General features: G+C 37.4%; 1 protein-coding gene across 4 annotated transcripts in view; it reads right to left on the bottom strand.

Moving 5' to 3' along the window:
- Positions 1 to 12,023, bottom strand: part of SMG1 (SMG1 nonsense mediated mRNA decay associated PI3K related kinase) — a 116,795-nt gene that overhangs the window by 69,872 nt on the left and 34,900 nt on the right. For all 4 annotated transcript variants that reach the window (XM_030797958.1, XM_030797959.1, XM_030797960.1 and 1 more), the window contains 6 exons: positions 10,938 to 10,996; positions 9,443 to 9,656; positions 5,573 to 5,698; positions 5,122 to 5,194; positions 4,103 to 4,200; positions 2,184 to 2,357 (listed from right to left, as the gene is read on the bottom strand). In XM_030797958.1, the coding sequence (XP_030653818.1) occupies positions 2,184 to 2,357; positions 4,103 to 4,200; positions 5,122 to 5,194; positions 5,573 to 5,698; positions 9,443 to 9,656; positions 10,938 to 10,996 (744 nt within the window). The remainder of the gene's footprint in view (positions 1 to 2,183; positions 2,358 to 4,102; positions 4,201 to 5,121; positions 5,195 to 5,572; positions 5,699 to 9,442; positions 9,657 to 10,937; positions 10,997 to 12,023) is intronic.

Genomic DNA, 12,023 nt, shown 5'->3' with positions numbered 1-12,023 from the left:
TTTCTCCCAATGTCACTAAATGGCTGAAGCTCAGAATCTTTATCATGAAATACACCACGACAGTAATGGTATTGACAGCATGGGAATAGCCTGCCCACACATACTACACCAAGCTAGCTCTAGGGCTTTTGGGAATCAGTCTTTTAAAACTAAACATACAAGTCACTTTAAGCTTTAAATTAAAGTTTCTATCTACTGATGGTCTCTTTTGAAAGATAAGCACTCTCATGCTTACCACATAATATCTTCAAAAATCATATTATTTCCAATACACACACAAACAAAATCCCCCACTTAACTATAATGGCCAATAATTGTGTACTAAATTTCTAATAAAATAGGGGAGAAAACAGAGCAAAGGTTAAAAAATATTTCTATAATATTTAACAACCAATACATACAGGATTTTATTTAGTCTACCCATAGTTTTCATTAAAAGTATCCTTGGAGGTTGGGCACAGTAACTCATCTATCATCCTAGCACTTTGAGAGGATTAGCTGGAAGGTTCTCTTGAGTCCAGGAGTTTGAGACCAGCCATGTCAACATAACAACACCTCATCTCTACCAAATTTGTTTTTAAATTAGTTGGGCGTGGTGGCTCGCACCAGTAGTCCCAACTACTTGAGAGGCTGAGGGAGGATCACTTAAGCCTGGGAGGTCAAGGCTGCAGTGAGCCAAGATCGTGCCACTGCACTCCAGCCTGGGCAACAAAGATCATGTCTCTAAAAAAAAAAAAAAAGGAAAAAAAAAGAAAAAATAAAATGGGGGCAGAGGGGGAAGGATTCTTGGCCATGCACAGTGGCTCATGTCTATAATCCCAACACTCTGGGAGGCTGAAGTGGGAAGACTGCTTGAGGCCAAAAGTTCAAGACCAGCTTGGGAAACACTGAGACTCCATCTCTACAAAAATAAAAAATTAGCAAGAGCTATGGTGGGAGGATCACTTGAGCCCAAGAGATAGAGGCTGCACTGAGTCGTGATGGCACCACCTCACTTTAAAAAGAAAAAAAAGCTGGGTATGGTGACACTCGCTTGTAGAGCTGAGTGAGGTGGGAGGTTCACATGGGCCCAAGAGTTCAAGATTACAGTGAGCTATGACTGCACCACTACACTCCAACCTGGGTGACAGAGTGAGGCTCTAGCTCCCAAAAAAACAAAACAAAACAAAACAAAACAAACATCATTCTACCATTCTCAAAGGCCTAAAAGATCCTCATAAATCAATATACACCTATCCTATAAATTATGTCCCTTTTATTTAATGTCTGAATTAATGGCTTTTTATTTCAACTCTGTACAGGCTTCAACCACCTTTTAGACATTAAAAATGAAGCAAAGATATTAAACCATTTTGAAACCATATTGGTTAAAAATACCAATATGCTGGTTTCATTTATCTTTAAGTTCTGACATTTCTGCTCAAATACACAACTTACTAAAAATTTTATATATCTATATAATCAATATCCTATTTTATCTAGCAACATGTTCAGCAAAAGTATCTGATCCTAAAAGCAAGTTTTATCCTAACAGTAAAATTTTCATCAGTTAGATTAAGTCTTTTATGACTGTATCACACATGCTTCTTTCTCCTTATTCAAAGCAGAGTACAATGCCTGGGGTTCATTTCTTGTGTCTTTTCCACTGAACCCTCATTGGATGTGCTACATACAGTGCAGCTAATGTTTGAGGCTGCTGAAGTGTGGCAATCTAGCTACCTCATTTTTAATTTGTTTATGTTCTTTGATATCAGGCTATCAAAGAATATAAAGGCATGTAAGTTTTCATATGACTTCCATCTTATGCTCAGAAAAGATTACTTTCTGAGGCTTTTCCTATAGTGTGCTATTCGTAGTATGTTGAAAAACTAAAAGGAAACCCAATAATTTAAAAGTAAAATTATAATAAATATTATTTAAAAACAAAAGAATAAGATTTAAAAATTCAGAGTGGCCTTTTGTCATGGGAGGGTAGGGGAGTTGGATGAAAGGAGGATGAGATATAACAGGATTCCTTACTTTTCTGGTTATTTAAGAAAGCAGTCAGACAATATATACATATATACATACATACATACATACTAAACAAATGATTAATAACAGTTCACCAGGTAAAGAGAAGCATTTACAATGTAAAACAATTTTATTTTTGAATGACACTTGAAATGCCCAAAAGCACTTACATCTGTTACATATGCCTCAGTAATTGGAGGACCCCGAATTGGGCTGAAGCGTTCCCCAATGCTCCTCACCACAGTACTAAATACCCGGAGAAGCGCAGCCAGCTTTGGTAACGACACTGATGGAGGAGGGACATCTTCATCCACTGATTCCCCAGAGGCCACATGGCTGAGGTCCTAGATGTGAATTCACAGCATTCTTAATAAGTAGTACATTGTTTAAAAAAAAAAAAAAAAAAAAACTCTAAAATATTTCAATCAATTCATTTTAGAATAGATTTTTAGGCTTTTAGAAAGAGAACTGTGGCCCATGAGAATATTCATGACTCTAAATATAAAAATGGGTTTTACCAAATTATTTCAAAAAGCCAACATTAAACCCAATAGACAATAAATTAAGGAAATAATCTCTTATATCAACTCAGAAAGCTGTTGGGGAAAAATCAATTCTAGCACATATGCTCTAGTTATATGTAGGTATAAATGAAGATGGAAGCTTTTGCCACTCCTGAAATTAGTTTTTGGCTAAAAATCTCATTCTAGGTATTCTCTGAGCCACTCAGCTCAACAGTAAGTCCTCCAAACCAAGAGCATGCACATGAAGAGCAAAGGGAGGTTATAAGACCTGGTCTACAGATGTGTAACTGAAGAAGTACGATATATGAAAAGGACAAGATTCGCAAAAACTGGGATACTAGAACCAATGTATACATCTACCTAAAATTAAGAACCAAAATAACAGAAGAGAATGAGATCTTAAGGATAACAAGGGGAAGCATCTCTACAAACTAGAATGTGTGGCTTATGAGAGGTAGATCAGCTTTAAACATGGGCTGTGAAAAAAGATGTTCTAGGTGTGGGGACAAAGGAAAAAAAACACAGAAGCAAAACATTTCCTTGCTTTTCTAGGAAAGAGTAAACACATCAGTACAGCTAAAGGTACTGAATTCCTGTTGACTACAAGCAGCAAAGATGAAAAAAACAAGACGAGGCTAAAATCTTTATGGGAGCCTTGACTGGTTGATCTGAATAGGGGAGAAACACAAACAGATTCAGATAAGAGATGGCACAGAGTTAAGCCACGACAGTGGGGCCAGAAAAGCCAAGTACCAGTAACAGAGGCTTCAGCAGCACTCTTAAAGCTCCTACGCTATATTCGTACAGCCACGAAAGCTGGCTGAAGCCAAGGCTTGTCCTCCAAAGTACGATTCAAGATCTCCTGTACATATGTAAGAGGAAAATCTTTAGGGGCTTTTGGTGTTTTATGTTTTTTTTATAACACAACATCAATTTGCTTTAAGACTCTGAAGACTGGGAACAAACAATAAAAATAAATAACAAAAAATGTCTTTAGAAAAATACCAGCTACCAAGAGTACATAAAGCTTTGCGAAATACAAAGCTTGCAACATTTCTTTTAGTCTCTCCAGTAATTCTCCTGGTAACTTAAACACATCTGAAATAAATGCTTAAAATATTGACTGGGTGCGGGGGCTCACGCCTATAATCCCAGCACTTTGGGAGGCTGAGGCGGGTGGATCACCTGAGGTCAGGAGTTTGAGACCAGCCTGGCCAACATGGTGAAACCCCGTCTCTACTAAAAATACAAAAATTAGCTGGGCGTGGTGGCGGGCATCTGTAACCCCAGCTACTCGGGAGGCTGAGGCAGAAGAATCATTTGAACCCAGGAGGTGGCGGTTGCAGTGAGCCGAGATCGTGCCATTGCACTCCAGCCTGGGTGACAGAGCAAGACTCTGTCTCAAAAAAAAAAAAAAAAAAAAAAAAAAAAGTTTAAAATATTGCAATGGGCTTGCAATTTCTGCTTAAATGTCAGGAGGTCTGAGCTATTTTAAAATAAGTCTAGCACAATTTAAGATTTTTTTCTTAACCAAAATTTAAAGAAACATCTTTCTATATACTCACCTCAGCATATGCTTCCATGTCTTCTAGAAACTGACCAAGAAGAGTGGTAGAAAATGCAAGATCAGCTACCCAAAATGGCTCCAAACTCTGCAACCACCCTTGGAATCATATAAGAAATTATGAAAGGGTAGGGGGGAAAAAAACACCAAAAAATCCAAATTAAAAAAGTATAAGGGCCTTGTTTTAAGAGGTATCTGGTTTTCAAGCAGCATACCCTAAAACATGTCCTATATCATAAAATTAAGACTATTAAACATGCTGATCACGATTAACCAATACCTCTTTAATTAATACCTCTTTAATTTCTGCAGAAATTAACATGTAAATGTTATTTACTTACCTTTTCAGTAAATTTCATATCTATACTGTCAGTACACATGACTTAAGACTAAAATGCCACAATCTACCATTGGCCTGGCTAATCCCAGGGCCACATCTAACCATTAAAGGTGTATACTCATCTTCTCAGTGAAAATGAAACAGATCACTATCACCTGAATATCCTATTTTCAAAAGTTTATCACACCAAGTAAGTTACGAGAAACTATGACACTTGAAACAAGCTGAAATGTGCAAATGAGCCAAGCTGGTCATTCACTTAACTCCAAAAAAATGGGAAACAAAACCATTTCTCATTCATGACAATTCTCCAAATTAACCCTGTATTTCCCTTTTTTAAAAAATAAGCAGAAAAACAATAAAATGTTACAAATAACTTGGATCTTTCATTGTCCACTTCAGGGTATTGCCACTACAATATATTCTTACCATATATTTTCCTACCAGTACAAACTACAAATAACTTGGGTAAGTCCTGTCTGTACTTACTCTACCCACCTACTAGTAATTTCCTCTGAAAATATATATTTAGCTAACAAGTAATGTTCATTTACAATAAAACATTTCTCTGAATTAGTTTTCTTGCATTATTAAAGAGATGGTATTGATAAATGGTCACTGGGGGACCACTGCTCCTCCCCGACAGTATTTAAATAACTGGTATAGGCTGCAAGACTTACCAGATACCTGCTGTGTGAGCGAAGGTTTCTGAGTATGATCTATATGCCATCCAACTAATATATCAACTGTATCCTTGATGGAAACAAAGAGAGAGGGGGCCAATCATTTTAAGATATTACTGCCATTCACCTGTGGACCATTTCACAGTAAAAGATCCTAAAAGGAGCATCTATGTTCTACCTACTTGACATTCTAGAAACTTAGAAAGGGGAGAGGGGCAGGAAAATAAAAGAACTACGTTTCTGACAACAATGAAATAGTCTATTTTCTTCAAATATTTTAAGGTATGAATGTCAGAAAGAAAAATGCGGCATTTAACCCTGGAACCTCAAATATCACTGATTATATTCAAAGGAGCAGAGGCATGGTTTTCCATCTGATTCCTCAGTTCCTCACACACACAGCCATCCCCCTCACCCCATGATCTAAAAAGCAGAATGAGGAACTCACCCTAAAATTAGTGCTGAAAATATGAGGGTAACATCGAGCCACCAAAAGAATGCACTTAACACATTTGCAAAGCAATTCTGGTGTATCCACATTTTCAAGAATAGACTGCAGGCTGGTCATTACAAGCTTAAAAATAAAAGTTACAAACCGTGAACATTCAACAAAATAGGGAGAAAACAAGCAAATTAGGTTCATTATTTACTAAGTGACTACATAAAAAACTGAGTATGAGACCAAGAAAAATAGATTCTGTAGTTTTAGTTAAAAAAAAAAAAAATTGACTTGTAAATCTCAACTACTCGAGAGGCTGGGGCACAAGAATCACTTGAACTCAGGAGGCAGAGGTTGCAGTGAGCTGAGATTGCACCACTGCACTCCAGCCTGGACAATACAGCGAGACTCCATCTCAAAAAAATAATAATTAATAAATAAATAAAATAAATAAATTGAAAATATTTCACTCCACTAAGATGTTAGGCTAAAAACACTGTTTTCTCTTCTTCAATGTTTGTTAATATTAGTCCTTTGACATCAGTTAACATTAGTCCTTAATAACATCTGTTTACAATATCCCTAAATGCTCTCTTTAAGATTCTACCTGCAATTAAATTTCAAATACAAAAAAGTAAATTGGATTTGGGAAACTTTTTTATAAAGTACAACAATTACTTTGCAATCCAAAATATGAAGCAAATTTTATATAATTTATGCTTTAGTATATTAGTACTTGCTTCATATTAAAATTAAAGAAGATCAGTATGGCACCACACATGAATAACATGCAGGCTCAGGTTACCATTATACATAAATTTTTAAAATAAATATATGGCAAAAATAAAATAATAAATAATTATTTGGCATTCTATTAAAAGAATATTTATTTTGCAGCTGTTAAAAAATATTTTTCCCTAAAAAAGGAAAAGCTCTGCTTTACATAGCAATCTTATAAAAGAAATGCTAGAATCAGAAAACCATCACTTCAGGCTGGGCGCAGTGGCTCACACCTGTAACCCCAGCACTTTGGGAGGACGAGGCAGGTGGATCACTTGAGGTCAGGAGTTCAAGACCAGCCTGGCCAGCATGATGAAACTCCGTCTCTACTAAAAATATAAAAATTAGCAGAGCACAGTGGCACATGCCTGTAATCCCAGCTACTCTGCAGGCTGAAGCAAGAGAACTGCTTGAACCTAGGAGGCGGAGGTTGCAGTGAGCCGAGATCGTGCCACTGTACTCCAGCTTGGACAATAGAGCAAAATTACGTCTCAAAAAAAAAAGCAGAAAAAGAAAACCACTATTTTGCAATAGCCAATGTTATAATCTATACACGCACAGACTATCAATGCTAAAAATCATTTAAAAGACATCTTAGGGGTAATTACAGAAATTTGAATATAGAACATATATGTAATAAAATTCATTTTCTTAGATATGATTACAATACTCTTGTTATATAGAAGAAAAACCTTATTCTTGGGAGATGCATACTAAAACATTATGAGGTGAACTGTCATCATGTGTATGGTTTTCAGATGCTCAACAAAAGCGTGTGAGAAAATAAAACTGTGGCAAAATATTAGTAACTGGTAAATCTAGGTGAAGTATATATTATGAAATTATTATCGTATTTACAGGTATTTATTTTACTGGTGCATCTATCTTTCTATGAATGTGAGAATTTTCACAAAAGCTGGGGAAATGTTCATAATTATGCATGCAGAATAAGCCCAAGCTGGTGGCATTCTGTTTAGTTACAGGTAATTTTCTGAATCTTCCCTCAAATTTTTCTCAAACCTCTATAATCAAGGGGAAAAATGTTTTGTTTTGTTTTATTTTTTTTTGAGATAAGATTGCCCATAATGGAGTGCAGTAGCTTGACCATAGCTCATTGTATCCTCAACCTCCCAGGCACAAGCGATCCTCCTGCCTCAGCCTCCAAGTAGCTGGGACTACAGGTGCATGCCACCATGCCCGACTTATTTTTTTTCCTTTTTTTTTTTTTTTTTTTTGATAGAAACACGGTTCCACCATGTTGCCCAGGCTGGTCTCAAACTCCTGGACTCAAGTGATTCACCAGCCTCAGCCTCCCACAGTGCTTGGGGTTACAGGAGTGAGCCACCATGCCCAGTTAAAAATACATTTTTTATTTAAAAAAAAAAAAAAAAAAGCACATTCCCTATATTTCCTTTATATTTTTTAAATCACATACCCAAAATAAAGCATATCAAAAACTGTATAAAAAAAAAAAAACCCTAATATCAGATATTCCAAACACATCAATACCATAATTCAATCACTTAAAATCTTACTCAAAACTAAATCAATGATCTTTTAGGCCCGGTGTGGTGGCTCATGACAGTAATCCCAGCACTTCGGGAGGCCAAGGCAGGAGGATCACTCGAGGTCAGGAGTTCAAGACCAGCATGGCCAACACAATGAAACCCCATCTCTACTAAAAATACAAAAATTAGCCAGGCTAGTGGAGCACTCCTGTAATACCAGCTACTCGGGAGGCTGAGGCAGGAGAATCACTTGAACCTGGGAGGCAGAGGTTGCAATGAGCCGAGATCATGCCACTGCACTCTAGGCTGGACAACAGAGCAAGACTCTGCATCAAAAAAAAAAAAAAAAAGGAATGATTTTTTAATATATTCAGATACACAAATGTGAAATAAAACTAAGCAGAGCTGGTATTCATTTACACATAATTATCTTATACCATTTGGAATAAGAATTTGGGGCACGTTAGCAAACCAAAAGGCTCCGCGGAAGTTGTGATATTTAGTTCTCGTCTCCCTCTACAAATGTAAAGCACTCTTCTATCCAGCATTCCTAGTGGAGTTCCTATTTTCAAATTTGCAAATCATTCTGGTCCTAAGCAATCTCAAAAAACATTTCTAAAAACCAAAGAGGAAAATATTAGTTTTTTTTTTGTTTTTTTTTTTTTTTGAGAGAGTCTGGCTCTGTCGCCCAGGCAATGGCACAATCTTGGCTCACTGCAACCTCGGCCTCCCAGTTTCAAGCAATTCTCCTGCCTCAGCCTCCCGAGTAGCTGGGACTACAGGCGTGCGCCACCACACCCGGCTAATTTTTGTATTGTTAGTAGAGACGGGGTTTCACCATGTTGGCCAGGATGGTTTCGATCTCTTGACCTCATGATGTGCCCACCTCGGCCTCCCAAAGTGCTGGGATTACAGGTGTGAACCACCGCGCCTGGCTGAAGAAAAAATCTTAAAACTAACTTATTTCAAATCTAACTTCAACGTGTATCCTTTTTTTTTTTTTTTTTTTTTTTTTTTTTTTTTTTTTTTTTTTTTTTTTTTTTTTTTTTTTTTTTTTTTTGAGACAAAGTCTCGCTCTGTCGCCCAGGCTGGAGCACAGTGGCGCAATCTCAACTCACTGCAAGCTCCGCCTCCCGGGTTCACGGCATTCTTCTGCCTCAGTCTCCCAAATAGCTGAGACTACAGGTGCCCGCCACCACGCCTGGCTAATTTTTTTTGTATTTTTAGTAGAGATGGGGTTTCACTATCTTAGCCAGGATGGTCTCGACCTCCTGACCTCGTGATCCGCCTGCCTTGGCCTCCCAAAGTGCTCGGATTAGAGGCGTGAGCCACCTTGCCCAGCGTGTAAGCCAATTTCTTAGAAGAAATCTCTCCCTCTCTCACCACATATATGCATATATGTACGTAGCACTGATCCTTGAACAGTGTATCCTTTACTCAAACTGAGAAAGAGGAATTTTAAAAAAATATTTCCTATCAGTAGATAACCCCTATTCTATGTTTCTCTTCTTCAAGCTCCCCTCCAAGGACATTTGTTAAGAGACAATTTTCTTCCCAAGTACATCATGCATTTTTCCCCCTTCATTCTTACCTGCATTACAGATGAAAAGGCTTTCTTTTCTCCTACAGTCTCTAGTGCTTTGTAGGTGGCACATAAGTAGAGGAGTTTAACTTCATCTTTTGCAGATGAGCTAAATTTGCTAAAAATCCACTTGAAGATCTTCTCAGCCTCATAGCTCAGAGAAGCACAAAGAAGGCCAAGACAGCAAGCTCCCTCTTGTCTCAACTCCTGAAGCAATTTGCTACTGTGTTTATTTTAATGCAAACAAAAAACACACACAAAAGGCTTAAGTTTTCTATGATGACACGAGTAATACATCTTACAAAAGAATGTCTTAAGTGGTTTTTTAAATTTCTATTCAAACTACATAAAAGGTTGAAATTTTCTCCTCTCTAAATACTATATTCTATCTAGCCTGCATTGCCCTAAAGTATCTGTCTGACATTACTTTCTTTTTACAAAATCAATTATTTACAAACAGTGAGAGAAGGCCCAAAAATGCTGAATTCCATCTCAAACTGTATTAAATAACTCTTAGAAAAGGGAAGCAACAAATAATTAGATAAAACACACTATACATAACTACATTCTACATAATATCCAATATGTAATGACTATAAAATAAAAAATGGTAATAGTTAAATACAGAAACTTAAAAGGATAACAGTAATGATTTACGTATAACTTTAATAAGTAACTCTATAAAATAAAACCATCAAAAGGCACTAAGGTTTATGACCGGCTGAGATAAATTTTGGGTACTTGCCAACACTGCAAATCTTTGGGAATCACCACAACAAAAAAATGACCACACACCTCTGGAGACTCGAATAGCCAGAGAATATATGGTTTGGATCCACTCTTACCCAAAGAAGGAAACTCCTTTTTACCTCTATTCTCTAAGCAGTTTCAAATTCTCTCGTTTACAAAAACTAATTTTATTCATTCATGCCTGCATCCAGAGTTTATGTCATTCCATAAGTCAAGACTTGGTTATCCAGTGAGACTAGCAAATTAAAAAAATAAAATATTCCGGCCAGGCGCGGTGGCTCACGCCTGTAATCCCAACACTTTGGGAGGCTAAGGTGGGTGGATCACCTGAGGTCCAGGAGTTCGAGACCAGCCTGGCCAACATGGTGAAACCTTGTCTCTACTAAAAATACAGAAATTAGCTGGCAGTGGTGGTGCACGCCTGTAGTCCCAGCTACTCGGGAGGCTGAGGCAGGACAATCGCTTGAACCCGGGAGGTGGAGGTTGCAGTGAGCCGAGATCGCACCACTGCACTCCAGCCTGGGCGACAGGGTAAGACTCTGGCTCAAAAAATAAATATTCTTTTCAAGTGGATTCCATTTGTATTCAACCGTAATTAACACATAATTAATGCGGATAAAAATGACAAGACCCACTGAAATGTCAATAGATGTTCATAAACAAAGCCAGTGGGTTTGTCTTCTTGTGTATTGTTAAGTAATTTCTAAAAATATATTTTAATGTCATTTAAACTGAACCATTATTAGTTACTTACCTTTCATTAAGCACATCATGTACAGCAGCCAAGATATTATCCAATTGTTTAACTAGTACCTTTAAAAGAAAACACATTTATAAAAACTTCAAATTCCTATGCTTCTAAGAATAGCATTGTGTACTTTTTTACTTGTCTTCTCCTCCAAATTATAATTCAACAGTACTTTAGTTTCTTTATTATTCCCAGTCCCCAATGAGCATGTATCAGGAATGTCATGTTTCCTTTCAGACTATGAAAGAAATTCACCCACTGGAAACATAGAGCTGTGATCACCAACAACAAAAAAAAAACTCAAAAAGCTTGTTTTATTTACTTTGAAATCCATTTGAAAAATTGACTGATGGATGGAGGGATAGATGGAGAGATATGTGACACGGCAGTATTTAGGGTAAAATGTTAACGACAAAAATTAGATTATGGGTTTAACAGATTCAATGTCAAATTCTTTCAACTTGCTATATATTTTAAACTTCTCATAATAAAATTTGGAAGGAGAAACTCGCTTTGATCCAAATGTCATCTGCCTCACTAGACCATTTTCATTAATTTTCTCCTGCTCATTATCAAGTTCTTTTTTTTTTTTTTTTTATTTTTTTTTTTTTAAGATGGAGTTTCACTCTTTTTGCCCAGGCTGGAGTGCAATGGCGTGATCTCAACTCACTGCAACGTCCGTCTCCTGGGTTCAAGCGATTCTCCTGCCTCAGCCTCCCATGCAGCTGGAATTACAGGCATGTGCAACCACGCCCAGCTAATTTTGTATTTTTAGTAGAGATGGGGCTTCACTATGTTGGGCAGGCTGGTATCGAACTCCTGAACTCAGGTGATCCACCCGCCTTGGCCTCCCAAAATGCTGGGATTACAGGCATGACTCACCACACCTGGCCCATATCAAGTTCTTAATTGGTGTAAAGAAAGTGAAGAAAAAAATTTAACCCTTCCTATACTTTGTTACATTTCTGTTGTTGTTTTAAGAGACAAGGACTCCCTCTGTCGCCCAGGTTGACATGCAGAGGTGTGATCCTATCTCACTGCAACCCTGAATTCCTGGGCTCAAGTGATTCTTCCACCTCAGCCAGGTGTAGT

This window comes from Nomascus leucogenys, chromosome 18 (genome assembly GCF_006542625.1).
Source record: "Nomascus leucogenys isolate Asia chromosome 18, Asia_NLE_v1, whole genome shotgun sequence".
Taxonomy (NCBI): domain Eukaryota; kingdom Metazoa; phylum Chordata; class Mammalia; order Primates; family Hylobatidae; genus Nomascus; species Nomascus leucogenys.
Note: the sequence above shows the minus strand (reverse complement) of the source record. Positions and strands in the feature narration are given on the sequence as shown.